The sequence below is a fragment of the Struthio camelus genome, chromosome 5 (assembly GCF_040807025.1).
Source record: "Struthio camelus isolate bStrCam1 chromosome 5, bStrCam1.hap1, whole genome shotgun sequence".
Classification (NCBI taxonomy): Eukaryota; Metazoa; Chordata; class Aves; order Struthioniformes; family Struthionidae; genus Struthio; species Struthio camelus.
The window spans coordinates 82,333,916-82,358,173 of NC_090946.1; the positions used below are offsets into that span (position 1 = coordinate 82,333,916).

At 42.9% G+C, this 24,258-nt stretch overlaps 1 protein-coding gene across 1 annotated transcript in view; it reads left to right on the top strand.

The window, feature by feature from the left end:
- The window catches only part of MDGA2 (MAM domain containing glycosylphosphatidylinositol anchor 2), a 411,004-nt gene that overhangs the window by 379,161 nt on the left and 7,585 nt on the right, over window positions 1–24,258 (top strand). Inside the window, exons 12-16 of the mRNA XM_068947620.1 lie at window positions 5,842–5,862; window positions 8,898–9,053; window positions 10,151–10,309; window positions 17,077–17,207; window positions 23,569–23,674. Of these exons, the coding sequence (XP_068803721.1) occupies window positions 5,842–5,862; window positions 8,898–9,053; window positions 10,151–10,309; window positions 17,077–17,207; window positions 23,569–23,674 (573 nt within the window). The remainder of the gene's footprint in view (window positions 1–5,841; window positions 5,863–8,897; window positions 9,054–10,150; window positions 10,310–17,076; window positions 17,208–23,568; window positions 23,675–24,258) is intronic.

Consider the following 24,258-nt stretch of genomic DNA (forward strand, 5'->3'; position numbering starts at 1 on the left):
AGGCAAGCCCAAAGTGAGATATCATGTACAGCAAATAGCCCGAAGGTAGCTTGCAGATCAAGAATTACTCTCAAAAATCATTGCCAAGTAATTTAAAATAATGAATAAATCTGATAAATTTTAAATTTCCTGTGCATAATTTGTAGAATTATTCATGATCAATGATTAGCTCAGCCCTACTCAACCCCCTCATAAATTATTTCTAGCACTCTGCTAAAATCAAGAGAAAAAATTAGATTAAATAACCTTAAATATCAGTTCAGAAGCAGGTAGTTGGACATTTCAGTAGCTGCCAGATCAGCTAGCTGTGGTGATGGGTGAATCTTAGACTTTGCCTTTTGCAAGGTGTTTTCTAAGTTTCGCTCTCCCAAAGCTCACACTGGCAAAATCCCAAGAAAAGAAGGGCTTGTTTACTCAATGTGTGAGTAGATACGGTCGTTCTGCTGGAACTCCCCTCGGACGGTAGGTTTTCATTGGCTCTTCCAGCAGCGGTAGTTGCACGCTGGCAGCTTTCGGGAGGGGGACTGAGGTCTCAGCTATGGCTTACAACCTCACTGAATTTGCATTTTTAATGAAACTTTATGTCATCTCCATTTCTAGCCTCTGGCTGGCAGAAAGAACAGTCTGAGGCAACGTGGAAGGCGCATTTTGTCTACGGCAATTTTTTCTGCTAGGATCTGCCGCTAGCACAGACGTGAATAATGTCTCATTTCAAACACGTTGATTAGGTACCAACGCAAAACCCAGCCGCCCAGGAGAAAGGAGAGCATTTGCGTTGTGCCCCAGATGGAGGGATGCTTCGAAGCAATAGTCAGCGCTGTGACTCTGGCATCTACAAGTTCACAGTTTTAGAAATCGTGAACGAGATGCTAATGAATAAGATAAACCTAAAGCTGCTTTCCTTTACCGAGAGACTCCAGCTTCACTTAGCTTTTGTGTGCTTCAAATATGCATTTTATCTCAGCGTTCCTCCAGTGACAACAGTGCCAGCAAACTATTACAAGCCTAATTTTAAGGATGTTATCGCTCAAGCTATAAAATAATGTTATTACTTATATTAGTATAGTGCAAATCCAATACTTATAATCAGAAATGCTGGAATCTTGGAAATGCAGTTAATGGGCTAGCGGGATGCACAGCAGCAGGCCTGCCTAGACAGAAGTAGTAATTGTAAACATTGCCCTGAAAGTAGAATAAAAGATGTGTAAATGTTGCTTAAAAGAACCAAGATCATTTTTTACAGTTTTCCCCGCTATTGAAATTCTTTTTTTAATTTTGAGACCTTAAGCAAGGAGGAAAACATTTGAATCTTCATGTTTTCAATAGAATTGTAATTGTGTGTGTGTGTGTATGTGTGTGTGTGTGTGTGTATGTTCAGTCTTACTCAGTACTCAAGAAGGATACCCCAGAGTCTAGCAGTGTCAGCCTGTTTCTCATCCTGTCACTTTAAAAGTATATTTTTTGGAACCCATAACAATTTAACATCTTACAAAATCACTGAGTTTGGAAAGGTCCAACCCCCTGCTCAAGCAGTGTCACCTAGAGCAGGTTGTCCAGGACCGTATCCAGGTAGGTTTTGAATATCTCCAAAGGTGGAGACTCTGGGCAACCTGTTCCAGAGTTTGATCACCGTTAGAGCAAAAAAGTTTTTTCTTATTTTTAAAATACACTGGTGTATTTGTATTGCTGTTAAGAAGTCATATTTCAAACATTTTTTTCTTAATTTTTTAAACTTTAATCAGGCTAACGGGATTTCATCCTGTTTTTTAAAAAGTGCAGCCAGTGTGAAAAGCAGATTGGACACATGGTAATTAGAGTTGCTAAAAACAGTAGCAATGTCATTTGACTTTAATAAATGAATTAACTTTTGTAGTTGAATTTCAGTTTTGTGCAAATAGAGGATAGATAAGCCCTGCACTTTCTGTGTTTCATTGTGACAGCTTAAGCTTGTCTTTTGTAGCATGACAGTTTTGGGTGGGTACTGCACAGAAATGATTTTTCAGAATAGCTGAAAGTGTGCAAGAATCAACAAGACATTTCTGGTGTGTTGTTTGTATTTTGCTTTACTAGACAGGAGAAGATTTTTTCTATGCGGTGCAAGAAGCTGGCTCAGATTTCTTTAAATTACCATTCTAGCCCTTCACAAAAGTTGGAAAGATAGACAGATATATATATATATATGTATATATAAAAGCCTAAAATTAGGGCAAAAACTGTTTCGGACACCTTCTGTGGTGTTTCAGAGGCTCCATTGCGTTATGCAATTATATTAAATTTTTTTTTTCTGCTTAAATAATCACCAAGGAACTATAGCATCGCTAACCCATCATAAACTCTCATTAGCTGGGTGTTTCGTTGGAAGTGCACATTGCAGCCTGCAAGGGTCCAGTACCTCCCAAATTCCTGTTGATGTAGCCCATGACCCTACTAACTCATGTGTCCATCACATCTAAGCCCAAATCCTGTCAAATACGCAGGCTGAGGTGAATCACCCTGTAGGCATGTCCATATCTCTCCAGTGACCATGGAGAGTCTAATGCCACTTTGAGATGCCACATCTAACTTTTAGATAGCTAAAGGTAGGCCGCATTAATCCTATCCAGGATGTCATTTGGGGGGATTGCTCTCCTCTGGAAGAGTGCAGAGCGCATCACATTTCAAATTATAATCCGCAACTGGAGATCAATGTGGAACTTGCAAATATGCAAAAATACCAGTTTCCCGTGTGCTAGCCTGCTGCTAACCATCCAAATGTCCGAAAGAAGGAGACTATCAAAGTAGGAAAACCTCAGTGATGAGCTCTTTGCAAAATATCCTGCCTTCCCAAGCTGGAGCTGGAAATGCAAAAGAAAAACACACCAATATCCAGTCCCACGGATCAAACGCTCACGCATGCCGCAAGCATTTCGTAGTGGAAACACTTTCCTTGAATTATTCTCTCCCCTGCGCAGAGAAGGACTGGAGAAAAGAGCAGTCATCGCAGTAGGAGCGACGCCGATAATTAGAGCCAGACATCACTTGACAAATTCTTTAGTTGTTGCATATGTTACTCTGCAAAACACAGTCTGCCAAACACATGCAACTGAGGCAGTTTAAGTAACACTAATGCCTGTTTTGTCGGTCAGTGCAGCACAGATCTGTCTTGTAGTAACAGCTCAAATATAATCTCCGTCACTTTACAGAAATCTGTGTCAGTCTGTCTGATACGAACTGGCTCTAAAATCCTCCAGCTGCTCCAGTTAAAATTCCAACACTTACTTTTTTATATATGCACTTATGTTTAAATATTTTTAGAGTTAATCAATGGTTAAGCAAGCAAGTTAAGGTCTCTTCTCTGAAGAAGGCCCCCCATCTTGAGTGAGGCGCCTCAGTTCTTGCTGGAATTACCAGTAATTATCAGTTTCCAGTGGTAAAAAACATAGCAGCGTGCTTCTACTTACCTTAGCATTATGTTTTTCATAGTTACTAAAGCTTGGTTTGTGGCTGTTTTTTAATGAGGGGGACATAGCACATTTTTTTGAAGGGTGACTTACTTGTTAGCTGAGCAAGGGTCTGTGTTTGGAAGGATCTGTGGCAAATGTAACTGTCTTTATATATAAAGTTCAGGGTATGTAATACAGTAATAGAGGGGCAAGCATTAAGAAGAAAGCTTTCTGTCCACGTTTCTGTGCTATATCCTGGATAAATACAGATCGCCAAAAATTAAAATCACCAGCAAACTGGGATTCCATCAGGTGTGATTCCCTCCATGGTGGAAGAAAGGCAAGGAGATGAAGGCAGCAAACGTCTTGGCTCCAAGCTCGGGCATTTCTTGGCACTGTTCTGCTCTTGAGAGTTGTCCCCAGTAAAGCATTTGCCCGAACACAAGCCAAGATCACCTGAGCAGACAAGCGATAACTCCGGTGCAAAGATTTTCTAGGCAGTCCGAACTCAACCTTGGGAGTTTAATCCCTAAGTCATCCCTTAATTTCCCTTTACGGCTAATTGTCCTTATTAACTCCAGTGCACACACAGCAACCTTACCTTTCAGAAACGAGACTGAGAGCCATTACGCCTTCTCTTGCAGCAGCCTGCTGTATAAATTAGAAGAGTAGGCTTTTTGACTTTGGTTTTGCTATTTGTTTGGGGATTTTTTTGCCAGTTTGTGATGTTAGACATCTTCGGCCTAACTGTGCTTTAATTTGCTGTTTTGCTTTTGTCAATCAGTATGAACTGATGCTAGTTTGGCAGGAAGCTTTTTTTGCTCTGCCGTGAGCAATCTCAGTAGCATGACTCAAGGTTACCCACTAATGACAGTTTTTATAAAAGCCCCTACGTACAGTTACAAGCAAGCACCAGTAAATGTAGTTTCCAGCAATTTCAGCTAATTCCAAGTTCAATAACTCAAGAAGCCTACAAAATGAATGTTTCTTGGCGAATGAAAGGTAATTTGCTGGTAAAAGCTAAGAGGTTATCTAATATAATGTAATGACTAATTTTCCTAAGAAAATTGCACTTGGGCAAATCACTATTCATTTGTTTTAGTGAAGGCAAGATAAAATGGCAGAGTTGCTAAATTAGAGCTGTTTTGAAAATTTCAGGTTGACTGTGCAGCTAAGCAGAGTCTATGAAAGAGGTCAGGAACCACGAGGTCGTGTCCGTAAACAAGGCACGTGAATGGCAGCACGAAGACACGGAGCAACACTTGCGCTGAAATGTGGCATTACCAGATGCTCACATTATTTGGAGACAGAATTTGATTTCAAATTTTCTACTAATAAGATGTGATTCCAACTGTGGGCTGGCCATCCGTCTGCTTTTCACATGAGTAATGTGCTTATAGCAGAAGGGCCTTTTCTCCTAAATGGCCTGTTACTGAAATTCACCCTTCTGCAGCGAGGTGGCACAGGACTGCAGATTTTCAGTTCTCATTCAAACCTGATTTCAAATGATTAGTATTGCACAGGCTAGTCTGAGCCTATTGGCAGGGTAAATATTCAGCCTGGACCTATGCCTTGGTAGTCCCTGTCATTGATAGAGTATCTGTTGGCGTGATCAAGGTTTGACTTTCATCTGGTTCCATCCTCTGACTTTGAAAGTATTAGGTGAGCTTCAGTACTAAAGGATTAGAGAATTTTTGCAATTTTGCCAAGGGTCTGTGAACTAAGAGTGCCAATTTGCTTTTTCTTGGTTGGATCTCTTGGGCAAATGAGATCAAATCTCTTCCCACAGACTTGCTCTGCTTATTTTTTCTGCTGCTGTTTAAAAAGAAAATAGGCTTTTTTGAGAGTTATACAAGTGCTCTCTGTTTCTTTGACTCATATATATACAGACATCGTAAATAGAAGAACTCATTACTCATTAATAAATGAGTAATTCACTATGCTCAATATTCATGAACATTGCTAAAATCAAATGTGAAGTGATGAGCAAGGTCTGATGCAGAACCTCAGCTTTTGATTAAATCATCCTTTCCCTATTTTGGGGCAGATTACTGTGCGAAGGTACTACCCTGCAGGTTTCCTGTGCAGCTGTTCTCTTCCTCAAGATATCTGTAGCTATAATCTAGGTTTGATGCTCAGTCATAGCTCTCCAAGCTGAGGGTGCTAGTGGTGGAGCATACACGGCATGGATGGGAGTGGCTGTGTTTTCTCACTGCGGCCGATGCCTTTGGGTTACCGGGAGCTACAAAAATTGCCAAAGAAAGAAGGTTTCAGTTTTGCTGGCTCTCTCAGTGTGGGACCCATAACCAGAGCCCTGAAGGAGAAGGAAGAAAGACTCAGGGGAAAATTAGGATAATGTGAGTACTGGTGAGTTAGAATTTCCCCTGTGTGCTAATTTTATTTTTGCTCTGTCTTCCAGCTCCAGTAAACCCGCACCTACGTAAGTGTTTTTTTTTTTTTTTTGTCTTTCTGGTTTTTATTCATGGGAAGAACTATATCTGCACCAGTTTTCCTTCACAGTTAAAAAAGCAAATGATAAGTATTTCACTTTATCACCTGATGTGGCCCATGGGATTGTGTGAGTCCACCATAGTTTTATGTGCAAGCTGTATTGATGGCTGAAGGGTGCAATTCCTCTCGTTCTGCCAAGGTGCTAACACAATAGTAGATGGAGGAAGGAAAAATTGTAGCTCCAGGTCATCTTCCTTCCCCAGTACCCCAAACAGTTAATCTAAAGGAAAATACTAATGTTCTAAAAATAACCTCCATTTCTGTGGGGACAGCAGCTCAGTTAATGGGAAAGTGAAAGCAAGTGTATGGGTGAAGCTATGATTTAGCCGTGGGATTACCTACATAACTGAAAAGTTAAATATTTGAATTGAGTATTAACAATAAGTATTGAAATATTGAATAGGAACTGTATGTGAAGCTCCTAGACATGATAAAAATCTTAAAGGAAAAGGGAGTTTATGAAATTTTACAAATTCCTTTATCTTGCTGTGAGGATTACATTCGCATTTCTTGTGTTATTTTGATACCTCCAATCCTGGTCTGAATCCACAACTTTAAAACAAAAAGAAGACTATTCATGCAGTGCATACGAGATGCATGTACACCATTTCCCCCGAGAAATGAGGATGCCAAAAGTATAAATAGAGTGTGAGTGTTTGGGTATATTTGTAGGAGACCTGCATGTTCCTGAGCCGTGAAGCACCTTCCTTGCTATGGGCTTGCGTAAGTGGAAGGGGAAGCCCAGCACACAGAGTATATTGCAAACCAAACCAGCTTGGAGCTTGAATCGTGGAAAATATGTTCTTGGAGATGAGTGGCACAGCTGGCACGTCATTCAGAGTGTTTCATTTGTATCCTCGTGTCCTTCAAGGGCTTTGTCAGGGTCTTTACGCTTTCTTCCTGATTTGGGGGATGAAGATGGAGGTGCATCCATTAATCTGCATCCATTCACATGCTTCATTCTTGAGCTATTTTGGATGCAACCCACAGCACATGTATTCCTGATAGCCGTGTTCTTTAATTTGCTTGTCTCTCAAGAAGAACCACAATCAGACCTCTATTAGTATTTCTTCTCTGCAATGTTTATGATGGTGCTCCCGTATTTAATGATTTTGTGTATTGCCACTTCTTCATCATGCTAGAATCCAAAATATGTTGCTTTCAGAATCAAATCAAGGTGCAAGGTCCTGAAATTGGCTCCTCATCATCTTGATGGCTATCAGTCATGCTTGCCAGTTAAATAATTTTCCTTTGGAAAATAATGCTTTGGGGTGATCTTATAAAGTCAGTCACTTTATTGAGAAATCAGATCAATCTCCTTGAGGTCCTAGTAGGCAAGGCAGTGTCTGTGGATTGCGTTTTTATAGTAACCTAGCTTTATAAAATAGTATTTTACGCTAACTGTTGGGGAGCAGATCCAGTTTGCGTAGCTCTTGTTGCACAGCCAGAAGCAGAATGAAGCAGCCTTGGCAAGCACTCCTAATGCACCTTGTGGTTTGGGATGAATTTTCAAGCCTGCTTTTTCCACTCTGCAGTATTATAAGATTTTAAATAAGCTTCAGACCAGCATCCATGCTTAGCAATACACACCCGTGCTAAGCTCCCGGTCCCTGTGTCTTCACTGATTTACAGTGAGGCTCCGATGGCTTAAGTGGATTTATAGTTCACTGAAACCCTAAACCTGCAAACATTTATATACCTTCTCAATTTAACACAGATGAATAATCCCATGGCGCCTGGTGTTAGAGTTTCTCATAACAATGAATGTAAATTGTACCTCTGTATAGAAGGCTGTATCTGACACTGTGCGGACAGCTGTATTCTCCCTGGAGAAGAAAGATTTGCTTGCTTTCTCAGATAAATCAATTGACTTTGTTGGACGAATCAACTCAGCAGGAACTGTTCATGTGCATAAAATTAGGTGTTGGCACATTTTACTACGTGGGCCTTATTCTGTTCTGAGATGAAAACTGAACCTTGACGTCCTGGTTTGTTCTGGCTCCTAAATGTTTGACAATATACCTTGCTCATCCCGTCATAACCTGGCAGATAAGGTCAGTTGACTTGTGTGACTGACTGAGGTCTGGTTTAACACCGGAGAGGCTGCCAGTATTCCTGTCCTGGCTTCTCAGCCTTTTTGTTCTTCAGGCCTAAGCTTTTAGCACTTGACCTCAAGGACATAGCAGAAATCTTAGCAAAAAGACTAGGAGATGTTTTCGGGAGATGGTACAGTCAACAATCCTGCCCATATGGGTTCAGCTGGACCTAACCTTCCTCACAGGTATTTGTTTAACTAACTGGTTCTTATAATTATCCAACGATGGGAACCTCACACTCTTCTTGGACAGTCTACTCCGGTGCTTCACTTTCCTGACTTTTAGAAAGCTTTTCTTCGTGTCTACCTGAAATCTGCCTTGCTATAATTTTAGTCACTACTTACTTTCCTATCCCTAGTGAAGTTGAACATAGTTTAGGAGATACCAAAATATTGAGAGCAATATTTTCTTTTTGAAAAGCTGCTATCCTCTTTTCCATAATGTTCTCCTCCCTAAACCAAAAGAACCCAGTTCTCATCTTTTTTCCCGTAGATCTTATTTTATAAGCAGGCTGCCTCTTCTCAGCTTCTTAGAAATGCTGGCTGGGTAAGAAAAGACAGTGGCTTTAAGGGAGATTGTTGCGTAAATCTGATTATGTGAGGAGGATCTATACAAAATAGGATTCGAATATAATTTCAAGTAACGCCAACACAGATTGATGACCATGTTTTTTTTTTTTACTGAGGTTACTGTAAAAGAAAACATACACTTAGTGTGAGAGACTTATGTAAAATAAGTGTACATATATTTTCCTTGCTGTTAATGGGCATTAACCTACAATGCATTCATTATAATTGACAAGTATGTTGACAAATACTAATAGAATAGTTTCAGTCACTACATTTATGTTAATTTGCTGTGTCGGCAGGAGAGTTCCACTGTGGGTTTGAGGACGGTAACATTTGCCTGTTCACTCAAGATGATACGGACAATTTTGACTGGACAAAACAAAGCACTGCCACTAGAGACACAAAATACACGCCGAACACTGGGCCCAACGCAGACCGCACTGGCTCCAAGGAAGGTAAGCTGTGGTGGTACGATCCTGAGCTTCCCTTGCTCTAGGCCCTGGGGCTCTTGGCCAGGACAGTGAATCCCATCCAGCTACATCTTTTTTTTTTTTTGAATGCTTCTTAATCATACTAAGGATGATCACACTTCAAGGACTTCTAAAAGAAATTGTCAGTGCTGAGGAGTGTGGCGGGTCCCTAACTGTGCCATTTGCCATCTTGTACTGTTTCTATTGTGCCATTTGGAAAGTGATTGCTTGCCCATTGCCGTCTTGTGGGGAAATACTCTAGCACATCTTGAAATATTCTTCTATTTTATTCCATTTAAATTCTAACTTGGCCTCTCAGACTGTCAAAATGAGATTTTTTTGCCCCATTTTTACTTTGGGTGTTCCTGAAATATGTAATTTTCAATCTGCTAGCCCTGTTAACAGAAGCACGCCATCCTGGCTACAGAATGTATTTGCATTTGAAGAGTCAGACATATTGTGCTGAATTTAGCAAGTACTGCAGTAACTCATGCTATTTTATTGTACGCCCCTGCCTGCACTACTAAAGAGGAAAAAAAAAATCATACTGCATTGTATTTGCGTGAATGGATTAAGTAAATACTATTTCTATCATTGGCACAGTCCAGGATCAGAATAAATGAACGTTGTCTTCTGTCATTGAAAATGAGCTTTTGAACTGTGATTGATATGGGCAGTTGAATATGTTCCTTGAAATATTTTTTTCTTATTTTAAAAGTCCTCCCACTCTCACTGTTTATAGAAACAAATTGCAAAAATTGCAACCTTGAAACTGAAGTCTGAACCCCATAATAAAGAATTTTTCAGTTCTTGTGCATATACAGTATTATATTGATTTGAAGTTGTTTATGAGTACTAACCTGCTAGCCCTGATTTTACCCTTGATAGAAAACATGTCTTTGAAGCAGCTGTGGAAAACACATGGGCTTAATGCAGGACAAACACGTCGCAGCAGCCATGGTGATGTCAGAGGAATGTGAAAAATAAACGCTGATACTTAAGAGCCCTGGTGTCGTTCTGCATGTGTATGAGTTGGAATTTGAAGACTGCAACCTAAAAATTTTCATTTTGGCTTTCCCTAGGTTTCTACATGTACATTGAAACGTCACGCCCCAGGCTGGAAGGAGAAAAGGCCAGACTTGTTAGTCCTGTTTTCAGTGTCGCTCCAAAAAATCCTTACGGAGCTACGAACACAGCCTATTGTTTTAGCTTCTACTATCACATGTATGGACAGCACATAGGTGAGAGAAAGCCAATGACCTTGTCGTTTCACTTTGGGAGAAATAGCAGGAGAAATGTACAGTTATAGTAAAGAAAAACACAGGAGGACTACCAAAGTCTGCGAAGGCCAGTTGCAACAAGGCCTGGCAAGAGAGGTGCCTAATAGTGTCGCAGTTGCTGTAAAACTACTTTTTTTCACTAAACAGCACACTAGCAGGAACACCTTTTGCTGTTAGAGTGTGTTTTATAGGAACAAGGAAACTTTTAGGTGTGAAAACAAAAGATGATGTTTGCGGGGACTTTGCCTCGTAGTAACAGAGTGTTTTGAGTCACCCCTCGCTAGAGGCAGGGTCAAGCAATTAGCCGGAGCAGTTCTCTTCTGTTGGTGGCGGTAACAGTGCACGCGGTGTGCTGCGGAGCAGCACTCAGTTCCTCCATGAAAATCATCAACGATTTGCTCAAAAGTGGTAGGAGTAGGTGCATCTGTAGATCCATTTTTAGTCATAGCTCCTTCAACATATACATTCAAATTGAGTTAGTTTTGTTAGTTGTCCCTGCACTACTGAGCACTTTAACACAGCCCCAGGCCTGAATTTTTCTCACTCTCAGTTGTAGCAGGGGCTTGCTTATTTATTGGAAAGAAGTGATGAGACGATGCCATATTTAGTGGGGAAAAAAAAAAAAAAAAGCCTGTTAAGAATACTTCTGGTATATGGCAGCGAAGAGCAAAGTTAGAAACATTAAGGAGCAAAGCGTTTTTCAGGGATGCAGCAGGGTTGAGATAAGACCAACAGCTGTTGAGGGTGAAGTCTGTCCGCATGAGAGTGATCTCTCTCATCTGTCTCATCTGTCCAATGTGCTGTTTTTTTTTTTTTTTTTCTGTGTTCTTCTTTCAGGAAGTGTCTATGTCCTTAGTGTCTTTGCTGAGATTGTCCTTGTATGTTTTTCTGTAATTTCTTGAACTGACATGTATCACGGTTTCTAATGAAGCAGCTCATCCACAGGTGAAGATGGTTACAGTGATGACTAGTGGTCACAGTTATATAGGATTTGTATGTGTTTGCGCAACATGGACACCTGGTTGTCAAAACCAGAAATTGCTCAGTTGCACTTGTGCTCTTGAATGTTAAAAAATACAGTTACTGGCAGTTTAGCTGATGTTCAAAGTGATCTACTTTTGAATAGCTTTCTACAAAATTACTTATTATTCCATGTCATGTCTTTAAAGAGTAGACTGCAAGAAAATTAGTAAATTGATAGCATCAGCCATGTGCTTGAATGCATGCACACATACGTCTACTAAGTTCAACATTTTAATTCCTCATAGTGACAAACCGTTATGAAACATAAGAGAATGCAACATGCATTCAAGGAATATATTGTGAAATGAAAAAATATATATTGTTTGGTTCCCCAGATATGAAATCTATTATGACTAAATTGTTCACATCAGGATAATAAAAAAGAAGATAAAAGAAACACCTAATGAGGGCTGATATTCTAAAATTTCAATGATTTAAGCACATGGTTGTTGTGTGAATAGTCCTATTGATGAGCTAACTACTTGAAAGAGTTTTTGAACATTTGTGAGCTTAGCAATTACTTTGGGCTAGGAAAGGGGTTATTATAACACAATGATTTGCCCAGACAAATCAAACCTAATCATTACACAGTGTTTCAGACGGTGTATGCTTGATAACCCTGGTTTAAGGCATGCATTTTACATAACAGCACGTTGTTTGAAGTTCTTCTTCTAATATTTCTGCTGCTGGAAGTTAAGTAGCTAAAAATCTTACCTTTTCATTCTGGCAAGAGTTTGTTCTACTAATGATTCTGATCACATTTTGAACAGCTGCTTTAAAGCTGAAAACTATTTCAGTCCAATTAAACACCTCAGAAGTTGACCTCTTGTGCTGCTCTTCAGACCACAGAAATAATTTCTACCTCAGAAATGGTTTGTAGCCTAAAATATTTGTAAATACATGAAGAAATATGATTCATAGTTTCACGTATTTCTTCTATATATTCTCTCACTATTCTGCAGGGAGACTAAAATTTTATTCCACATGAGCAGGACCACAAGAAAATGATCAAGTTGACACTGCTTTGAGTTAGAAGTAAAAAAAGCAATCTGCAGAGGTCCCTTCCCACTGATACCACCCTATGATTCTATGAAATACATTTTCCATAGCTTTGAGTTTGGAAATTTTTAATTTCCAAATGTTCAAAGGACCTGGGGGTCCTGGTGGACATCAAGTTGACTGTGAGTCAACAATGTGACCTCATTGCAAAGAAGGCCAACAGCAGCCTGGACTGCATTAGGAAGAGCATTGCCAGCAGGTCGAGGGAGGTGATCCTTCCTCTCAACTCAGCACTGATGAGGCCACACCTGGAGTGCTGGGTCCAGTGCTGGGCTCCCTAGGACAAGAAAGACAAGGGCCTGCTGGAGTGAGTCCAGCGAAGGGCCACAAAGATGATGAAGGGAGTGGAGCATCTATCCCATGAGGAAAGACTGAAAGAGCTGGGACTGTTCAGCCAGGAGCAAAGAAGGCTCAAGGGGAATCTTATCAATGTGTATAAATACTTGCTGGGAGGATGTAAAGAAGAAGGAGCCAGACTGGTACCCCGTGACAAGATGAGAGGCAATAGGCACAAGCTGAAGTATGGGAAATTCAAAAAAAAAAAAAACACTAAAGAAAAAAAGGTTTTTTACAAGTTTTTTTACTGTGAGGATGGTCAAACACTGGAGCCGGCTGCCTAGAGAGGTTGTGGAGTCTCCATCATTGGAGACATTCAAAACCAGGCTGGGCACAGTCCTGAGCAACCTGCTCTAAGTGACCTTGCTTTTATTGGGGAGGTTGGACTAGGTGGTCTCCAGAACTCCCTTCCAACCTCAGCGATTCTGTAGTTCTGTATGAAATATTTAATTTATAATATTTTTTTCAGAAAAGTTCCATTTTAGTAAAAATTAATCCCCTGTGAATAGTTCTAACTCTCATTGCTAAAACAGATCGACTCTTTTAGCATGAACTGTTAGAGGCTTTGGCTGTTCGCATCTTATCCCTAGGTGGAAATGCGCACTGCCAGTGCAGAGTCCTACCGAGGCTGTAACATGCACCGCAAGTTCAGGGTTTACTTCAGAAGAGCAGAACAGGAGCTGTCAGCTGAGCCCTCATGTATGGTCTCGGTGCTAAAGGCTATCAGTTTTGAATAACTGTGAGCTGCTGATTCTTGAACCAATTTCAGTGAAAATTGGAAGTGTCTTGAAGGGGGATTTGGCTTAAATAAATTCCAGCCTTTTCCTTCCTTGGACCCGGGATTTTCCATCCATAATGCTGTGACATTGTTCAGTAGACTTTGGTGGTACAAGTCAGCATTTCCATTGTGTTTTTTTTCCCCTAGTTATCAATATCTTTAGGGTTTTGAAGCAGTTGTAGAGTTATTATTCCCATGTTTCAGGGGAATGATGCTCTGTCTCCCCCACAAATGAGTGCCTCTATAATGACATCGGTTTGAGAGTATGGTAGTTGCACTATACTGAAAAAAAAAAAATCTCCTAGCTTACCCAGCTCAGCTTTTGTGCCTGCTGTTCAGATCATAGGTGCCTCTGGCAGAAAAGACAAACATTTCATTACAAACATTAGCAATAAGGGGAGGTACACGGGAGCCAGCAAGGCTCTGAAGAGAGAAACAGGGACCTCCATCCTGTGGCATGGCACTTCAGTTCCGAAAGATAACGTGTATTTCTTTACCTGAAATAGAGGGCTCTTAGTTACAAGTCAGGTTTTAATTCCTGCCAGGTCACACGGAGGTGACTCTGGGAACGCTAACTGCAAAGGAAGCGCGTACGCTTCCCTCCACATCCTTCAAAAGGATAAGGTCGATTATCCCTGAAGCATAAGAGAAACAGAAGTTCGTGTTACTTGATTTGCAGGAGCCAATAAGCCATTGTTGGGGAACAAGAGAATGAAGAGCCACTGTCATTACCGTGTCTCTGAACTGAGACAGGAGGCGCTTGCCGTTCCGTTATGGCCATCACCATCCTGTGAAACGATCTGTGTTTCTGATTTTTCGATCTACGCTCTGAAATGGAGCATTTCTAATTGCCTCTTCAAGAACAATATTTTTTCTTATCATTAGAGAGCCATCACAAAACAAAAAGCGAAGCAACACATGCTATCAGCACACATGGTGCAAGCGGTTCCAGCAGTGACGAGCGCCCAAGCTGTCCCCGCGGCGCTGCTGGTCGCCGAGCTCTCCAAGCACCCTGGATTCGCTTGGCAGGAAACTGCCAGAAGAGAAAGTCTTTTTTCGGTTCACGTTTGTAATTCCTGTCCACTGGTGTTTCCATCTCCTACTTGAGTCCCTCCATTGCCTACTTGCCTAGAGATCAGAGCGGTTTTAAGTCCACAGAGGAGCTCTGTCTGCAAGCAGCTCAGTGCAAACCACGTCGCCACCCCAGTCTCCACCACGACGTGAGTTTGGCGACAGCCACACAACGTTTCCTAGGACCGACTGGCAGAACATGTTATGTCTCAAGGATAGTCATCTGTTGCCGGTATCATAAGTTGAATTTTCAGCTCGGTTTCGGGCAGGGGTGTGTGCATAGCTGGGAACGAGGCCAGGCAGGCGCGGGACGTACTAACCACCTTGCTGGGCAGCGACGGAGCGATAGGTATAGGAATGACTACTTCATATTTTCCGTAAGCCTGCTCATCCTGCTCTTAATGGGAAGAAATGATGTGACGCAAGGAGGCTGACTATAGTATGGACAATCTTAAATCTTTATAATGACAGAATTATACTGACAGAATTGCAGCAATGACGGAATTACCAGCTTTTCAGTTCTAAATTACTCCGTTATTTCAAACAGCCCCGCATCATGGGCTGTATCAGCCTTCACCGAAGGGTGAAAGCAGTGTGCGTGTAGGCAGAGACAGGCTATTCTTGTTCAGAGCCGTGTCGCCTTTGTGCTGCTTCTTCACCCGCCCCTGCATTTAAAAAATAAAAAGCGCTGCAGTAGGAGGCAAGTGGGAGACACAATACTGCCCCATCACTCGGGCGAGCGCAGCTCCCCCACCTGCTTTGAAGAAGATGTATAGGCTCATTGTGGGCACCCTGGTGAAAGAGCCATGATGAGAGTATTTGCTGCTCCATTACACACTTAGTTTTATGTTTTTCAAGGCACCGACTTTTGCTATTGCTAGAAATAAGAACTTTTTATTAGCAGGAGCTGAGTCACTCTGCAGCTGCTTCAGATCTGAGACGTTTCATTGCAAATATAACTTGCATTTTGCACCCTTTGCTCAGGACAAAAAAGGATCATTACTGATCCAAAGGGGAAGCTTTACTTATGGCTTTCCAGCTGCCGTTCCTAACATCCTCGAGGACAGTGGTCTTGCGTGAACTTGACAATGTGAACTTCCTCACGTTAAGGCAAATGTCATGATTTGCATAGTACAAAGACATAGCACTGCCCTAAACAGTGCAAACACAGTGGTGAGCAAGAGGGAACAAAGACTCCAGATTTAAAACACTGTGAATTACCAAACCCTGCTAAATGAAGTTGATGCTTATTCCCCTCTTGCTGTACCGAGACAATGTGCTTTATGTTCGTGTACGAAGCAGAGGTGAGCTAAGGCAAAGGGAGTGCTGCTGAGGACAGGTGATTCGTTACGACTGCAAACAGGGTCTGTGCAAGAAGCAGTAGCCTAGCAGCCAGCAGTGGGGAAAGGCTGCGAGGGCTGGCTCTCAGCTTTTCTGGGATTATTTGAACTTGGAGCAAGCTTATTTTGGCCTTCAAAAGTGCTCATCACCCACAGTGAGCACGCAAGCTGACTATGATCACTCTCCTTCCCTCCAAGCCCAGATGTGGCATGCAGGGAAAGCAGAGGAAGAAGAGCAGCTGTGAGACTCCAAAGCACTGGCCCCAAGCAGAGGCAGGGCTGTAACGACCCAGAACCGTTTCTGGCCTCTCCCCAGCTTGTAGTATGCTGCCAGGACACCTAGCAGTGGTGACAGAGCCTGGCCTGGTGCATCTTCCTACCCAAAAGGTAAATTTGCTCATCCTCCTGCACGCTGTGCTCTCTAATCCCTTGCTCTAAAAGCCACGTGGCTTCCCAGAAAGCACAACGCTCCTTAGAGGAGTAAGGGCAGCTCATCTACCTCGGAAGCAGGATATTTGCCAGGATCTACAGCGTCCTGTTAGTTAAACCACGCACCAGGTCAACGAGCAGCTGGACAGTCTATAAGTGAGAGATAAGCATTAGGTAACGGAGCTGTGTATTAATCCTTGGGTGAGGACATGTTAAATGCCTTGTTTGCACTAAATTCGAGTCCTGCACCAAAAAAAAATCTTTTCCCTTTCTCTCTCTAGAAAGTCTTTTGTCTTTCCTGAGCAGTTGAGAGCAATAAGCGTGACTCTGTTGCCCGTGGAAATAAGTACGCTGGATGCCCCGTGCCTCCTGGGGTGTTCAGTGTATTTTTGTGTCTACTTCCTGTGAGCGCGCTTCAGCAATTTAAGGTTTTCCCAAGCTTAAAAGTTTTTGAATACGTGACAAGGAACTCTGCACACGCACCTCAGATCTAACAGAGACCCAGGCGGAGTGGGAACGGGGCGAGAAACCCCAACGATGGCCAAGAGCCTAAGAATTATATTGCAAACGTTGGTGCCAGCCTAGGAGGTGTGATGGGGCAGAGCCCCCTCAAGACTTTCACTTTAGCCAGCTCTGCGTTTTTTGTTTCATCAAGAAGCCTAACCAATTCAAGTTCTCAATGTTTCTTTTAGGAAGCTTGAATGTGTACCTGCGGTTAAAAGGTCAGACCACAATAGAAAATCCATTATGGTCTTCAAGTGGAAATAAGGGGCAACACTGGAATCAAGCCCGGGTTAATATAAACCCCCCAACTTCATTTCAGGTAAGGGACTAGCTGCGTTGCCGTTGCCGAGTTTCACAGCGGAGTGACAGACTCCCAGTGCACAAACACCAGAAATAGGGTATTTGTTTTTTGTGAAGAGGAGGGTCACGCACATGGCCTGTTTGCACTTCCTTTCTTTGTGATACAGAGTTTCACAGCTTCATTGCAGCTCTACAAGCTGCTTTACGGACAGATAATTGCTCTCAATGTTGTAAACAAATGTGCACTGGAGAGCTTAATAATGCACACTTTAATGGCAGGACACCGGTATTTGCTAGAAGAGTTAACTGTCTCTCAGTTTTTGGAAGATGCCGTTAGCTTATGTAAAATATTTTTTATTTCAGATTAGCAAATGGTTTATAAAATGATTTCATGTGAGATGTATTTGGGAAACACAGCATGATGTCTGTGTTAGAAGTTTCTTGAAGTACGCGCTTTCTCCAAAGGAAGAAAAGAAAGATCTTTGAGTCTTTGCTAAGAGGTGACAAAGAAGCAGCAGCATCTATGTGGAATTCCTGCTCTGGCAAAGCTACAGCCTTGGCTCACTAGGCTTATGCAAGTCATTACAAGTTTTCACACGTTTCTTTTCTGATTTGACAGTGAGATGCTGATAGACTATTACGGGCAGTTCTCATTCACACTGTGAGCTGTGCGTAACTGGAACAGACCCAGTACCGCAGCTGCAGGAGCAGCCCTCGTGTGTTTAAGGCTGGGATTATCCTCACTGAGGAATGAAGTTACAAGCCGTGGTCTAAAATGTATTCTCCTCCAGGTTTTCCTCTCCCTTATTTGTAATGTCCAGGTTTCCTGAAGGAGGTATTGACTCCTGGGGAAAACTGTCATATTAATGTAAATGAAAACTACTATTTTATACCTGTAGGTTGGGATTCACCTTATGGGCAATTCCTGATCCTGAGCCTTAGTCTTTTTGCAATGATGGCAGAGAAATTATTTGGCCCATGTGATCACAGAAGTGTTGCATATGAGGAAATTAGAGGAAAATTATAGGAGAGGGTTATGCAAAGTCTAGCATGACATGATGTTGGAGTTGAACAGAGAGGGGCAGAATTGGGGAAGAAGAGTGCAGGGAAGGGGAATGAGAGTGTAGAAGTACAGTCAGGGCATGGGCGTAAGTACCAGGAAGCCCATGAGGATGGGTGAGTGTTGCATCGGTAAAGCCAAGATAAGTCCTAGAAGCCTGAACAGTGACAGAGAGAAAAATGATTTAGTGCCTGAACAGCAAATGGACTAGCAGCTAGAGAGAAAACATGGGGAGATGAAAGGGAAGTGATTGCAGCTGTGTCTGTGAAAGACAACAGAGAGCTGCAGTGGGCTTTGGCGAAAGTAAGAAGAGTTTGGGAGCAGCTCTGAGCAGAAGACGTGCTGGTTTCGGCACCAGCAATAGCAGTGATGAGGGAAGGAGGGTGGTCGGGGCAAGCCCGGGGACAACTCCTCAGCCCTGAGAGGAAAGCACAACCAGCAGAGAGCGGTAGAAATGGGGTCTCTGCATTGCAAGGGCTCCTCCAGGGTGAGGCATGGCTAGAGCAGCCGGCGAGACAACCCAGCTGTTTGGAGTAACCCCTGCTCCGAGCCCCCGGGCAGCCAGCTCCCGTGGTGGAGCCTGGATGTCACCCTTGGGCTGTGGCCTCACTGCACTTTCAGAAAAGAAACGTTCCTGGGTCATTCCTGGCACTGGGGCACCTTGCCTTATATTTCTTTAAAAACATATTCATTGGTGCCGCTAGCTGGCAGACAAAATGGAAACTCCTCTACTTGTCCATTTTTCACGTTTTTACATTGTTGTTTTTAAAGGCCTCGGCATAAAACGAATGCAAAGCCATGAAAGTCTCCACAAATATAGCAAAATAAATGTCAGAGTGGTAGGAACCTTAAATTACTTTTTTAGCTGCTCTTGCGTCAACCAAACTTTATTTTCCGTTGAGGAGTCTAAATAGGAAAGAATATAAACCTCCTAGTTAAATTTAAGGAGAGTGAATCGAAGTGAATCTTTGCAGTAAAACAGTACACTGACACAGAAATTAAAACTTTTTATAGGTTAATTTGTATGGGTAAGTGCTACCCGGATTTGTTTTATACCTTCCCAATCCCCATGATATATAACAAAGCTTCGGTCTTGAAGAGCTGAGAGCACTACAGTGCTGTGAATCAGAAAACGTTTTGCAAAAAACTGTCTCAGTAAGGCATTAACTTATTAAATATTATTAAATAGAAGGACAATAAACAGAAACAAGAGCATGTGGAAGTGATACACTGCATGCTGGCACCTGTGAAGTCCTTGATTTTAGCTCAAATTTGAGCAGGAGCACTGCCACCTCCTTCGGCTACGGTTTCCTTGAAGTCTTCTTGTGGCTGCTTTTGAGACCCTCTCCACCGCGTGGGTCCATGCACACAGCCAGCCCCTGTAGCCGGAAGTTGGAAGAAATTCATCAGTGAACAAGAGAAAGTAAAAAAAAAAAGATCTTTTCTAGCTTCAGCTGTGGTAGACCATGCCTAGGGGTTGGAACTTGCCATTGTTTGAAACTGGAGGAAATTGAAGGAGATAGATAAACTAAATTGCAGCCAGTGTGACAGTTTTGAGTTTTGTTCTTTAGCCTTACCAAGCAAGGGTTACTGAAGATCTCCATTGTCAGAATTTAATTTCTGCAGCTCCAAAGGTAGACTTTAAGATTTTAAGGTGACTTGATTTAGACCTTGAGTTAGTGGTGCCAGCTACCCTATCTAGCTTGGGATTTTTTTCTCCCAGGGTCTCCTAGATTCTCAGCTGGCTTACAAAACCCTGCAGTGACTCAGGGCAGGTTAATCAGCACAAGTCAGTTAATTCCTCAAAGCCAAAAGAGGCTTTTTGCAGGTAGGCACTGATATGTCTATAAATAAATGAAGGTGTGCCCACAAAATACAATAAATTCTAGTGAGTGGAGAGTGAAGACAGCTGGCCAAAGATGGACACACACAACGAGGAATAAAGTTCTCTGTAGAGCAGTTATAACTCAGGAGCTGGAAGCACAAGCTCCCCTGAATTGCTGCCAAGTACTGCCACTTGAGCTGGATGCACCTTCTCCGCGATACATAACGGGGCTGAATTTTCATTCCACTCTTGCCTGGGCTTCTCAGATAAAATCTCTGAACAGGCCTCTCTTACAGTGGCGATGGGATAATCATTGTTGCTGCTGCCCTCACTTTCACTTCTGGCCACCTGAAGCAGGCTGAGATCTTCAGCCTCTTACAGTGAAATGGTGCCTAGAGCCAGTCTGTGGTAGTTGGCTGGGAAGAAGAGAAGGCCAGGAAGGAGTGTCTTAGAAGATACAGCTCTGTCATCACTGTATGCAGATAGGGACAGCCTGGCATTCGTTAGGTACATCTCTACTTATCTTTGGGAAACTCTCTGGGAAAGTAAAATCTACTTGAAACTGTGCTGAAGAAGCACGAGGTGAATTCCCTCAGAGACACTATAAGGAAAAATTTCCATTTCCCTTGTTAAGAGAGCAGAGTGGACTTTGGTATATTTGTAAGCCTTTCTATTCTTCAACTAAATGCACTATTTCTAACAACAGCTTTGTAAAATCACAGGCATACAGATAATAGCTTTTTCTAGAGACTGGTAGGAGATCCTGATCATCTGGCACCTCCTGCAAGTAACTGTGAGCTCCAAAATAGCTTGTGCTTCATGCACTGCCAATATTCATCTGCTGTGATTTGTTCTGAGCGTGTGGCCAAGCTGGCTAATAGCAAACCATCTCTGAAACCTATAAAGACCACTGCCAAATGCAGATTTTAATTAAATGCTGGCCATTGTATTTGTATAGAGTCCTTTTGTCTGGAAAGAGTGTTTTTCATTATCAGAAAAGATTTCACTTTACACTCAGTTGATTGGTTATCTGCCTTCTGCCAAGAAGTACGAGGGCGAGCTGCACTTTGGGAGAGAAGAGAAGAGACTTTCAAGCTGAATGCTTCCCATTATCAGAAATAGAGTGGAAAAAATGTAAGAGGGATAATTACTTGAGACATTGTTTTCAGACAACAGGGTAAATTATGGAAAAGCTTGCTGTTCCCCCAATTACTGTTCCCTGTTGCACTAATATCCACCTTGTTATAGTAATTAACCCACAATATCACACTTCAGTGAGATAGCGATGGAGTCACCTGCTCCAAATGCATGGCTTTCACATTTATTTAGTGCTCTCCACGCAGCCCTTGCAGCCTGACTTAGGACACAACCATCAGACTGTAAATATATGCCTTAGTATTGCCAGCTTAACCACTGCAGGGTCAGTCCCCTACTGGATATATTCAGCCTAGTAAAAGCACGATATGTCTGTGGGCAAGGTTATGGGCCGTGCACCCCTGCGCAAGGCAGAGTAGGACTGCCTGCGCGGTCCGGTGTCTGGCACCTTGGCACGTTGTGTGATGCGGACTGCTACGTTGTGTAATGTGGGCTGCTGCAGCTGGACCAAGCCGTGGACAATGCTGAGCACTTCCGCAGTTTTCAGGGGCATCTTCCACTGTGCTGAGAGTTTACTAAATATTTATAATGAACGTTACTAATTTTGAATGAGCAGCTCTGATGGAACTATATCGATGTGCAAAGAGATGTTGGAAGATGCCAAAGAATCAGCCTGCATCTGCGTCCTGCTGGAATCAGTGGCAACAGGGGCCCGTCGAAGCGCTCCAGACATCCCTCTAATGCATTTAGATTATGACAAAGTGCAATTTGTGTATTTTATTCCAGATAGATAGAATTCTTTTTTTTTCAAATTGATTCTACCCCCAAGAGTTAGTTTCTTCATTAGTGCCACAACATTCCCTATAAAGTTCATTGAATATCATGCATATTTTGTTGCAGATTAAAGTTAAAAAACTTGTCATCTGAGTTAACCAAAAGTATTTGGAATGAGAAGAAAAAGGGAGTGGAGAGATAGCTGGGTGAATGGTGCTGCTTGGGAACTATATTCCTTACATAATTCTCTTCATCTCTTTAGAAAGGCTTTGAAGTTTGCTAGTGAATAAATTTCCTGCAACACAAAATAGGTTTGCTCTTCTGCAACGCTAATTAAGGCAGCGGTATGGCAGGACAGGATCACATCAGTTTTGGGAAAGGGTAGCAGATAACTGTTTCTTTCGTACAGCTGTAATCCGTAGCTAATATTGAACATTATGGCAAGTAATACCGCTGATTTTGCCGCAAGCCGCCCTCCTCCATTTAGGCAGCGTTTCCCTTTCCAGGTTTCAGCTTTTATGGCCTCTCCAGGGCTGTTTTCCCTTCTTTTCTGGGCCCACTGTCCAGGTGGGTCTCGCCAGTGCAGGCTATGGGAAAGTGCAGATCCTGCGGGTCCTGCCCTGTGGGCACCCAGCAGACGGCAGCGGCACGTGGCGGTGGCAGTGGTTGAGGAAAATGTACCTCAGCTGCTTGTCCCAAAGAGGAGAAGTGGGCTCTCGTGGACCAGGAATATTTGCCAGGAAAGGATTAATAGTCCCTTGAAATCATAGGCATCCATTTAGCAGAGGAATAAAATCCCTATCCTGACCCCTCCTCGCTCCGTAAAATACATCTCTAATAAATAGGGACCATTATTTGATGGGATCAGTGTTTCTATAGACTGTGACGTGCCACGAAGTGGAGCAGGAGGGACACGGGGTTGGCAGTGTCTCCGATCCCCGCAGCGGCAGGGGGATGCGCCGAGGCATCTTGGGGCCAGGCTCTGCAGGCTGCTGGGAAACAAAAATGGTGGGAAATAATGGAAAACTCGATGTTTGTTCGCAGTAAGAGGCTGGAGACAGACGGCAATACAAGAGCAGCTGAATCCTGCTTTTTCTCGTAGGCTGCAGTAGTCCTGCCAGATAACTGCATTTAGAGAATCCAGCATTTTCCTTGGGAAATGAAGCCTGGTCCTGAAGGCTCCTTCCCCCTCTTTGTTCCAGGAATTTCGAATTTGTATAAATATACATGATAAAACTAGCATATTGGCTGAGCTGAGCAGGGGCGCATGACCGCAGCCTGCTTCGCCGAGGCCATCTGCGGCTCGCTGTCGGAAGCAGGAGCAGTTCCCTGCCCCACGCCGTGCCCCGGGTGGGAAGGACGCCTTTTCCCTGGGGCAGGCAGACAGCAGCGTTACTGTTTCTCGGCTAATTCTGAAGCCTGAAAGCCTCCGTAGCTCATACATATGGTGCACTCACCTTATCAGTATGTGTGAACTCAGTTGCATTTTTCTGCATCATAGAGATTGTTTTTAAATTATTCCAGGCTCATCACTGGAGATTGACACTGCACAAAATGCAGCCGAGTGGTTTCCATTTGTCATATCTTTCCCGCCTTGTGAAAGGCTTGTTCTTTATTTCTTTGCAGCTCATATTTGAAGGGATCCGTGGTCCCGGCATAGAAGGCGATATTGCTATTGATGACGTATCAATCGTGGAAGGAGAGTGTATGAAATCAGACCAACCGGCCAACAGTAAGTGGCTCTTCCATCCGGTGGCTCTCCATCCAAGAGAGCAAATAGTTCCTTGTGGCTTTGAATTCGAGACACTCTGAAATGGATTTTCTCCAACAGAAGAGAGAACAGAATATTGTTTTGGTTCAGCTGGAGAGCTTTAAGTTGAAAAGCTTGCCTCAGAAACAAAATCTGGTGTCCCAGTGTCTCTTTTTAGATAGGAAAATACTATTTTAGCGGCAATGGAAGTGAAAAGTGAAAAGCAAGTGGGCATTAGGCAGAGAAGAGAGCAGAGAGTTGCACTATGATGTGGGCTGGAATAAGCAGCTGTGTTGTGCCGTTGTGCTCTGGGCGGGTTTGGGTTGCACACAGCCGCATGTCTCCCACGGCGTGGCTGCAGTGCTGCAGGCAGGCGGCCCGGATCGGCCAAGTTTCTGGCAGCTGAGGGACCTGCTGAGCTGCAGGAGGGCCCCAAGGACCTGAGGGGTCATTGGCAGTTGATAGTAACAGACTTATTCTGACTTTTCAGATAGTGCTAAATCCGAAGAGTTGCACTTCTTTTAGACTTAGCGAACCAGCAGCCCATAGATCCATTCCTCTTCAGG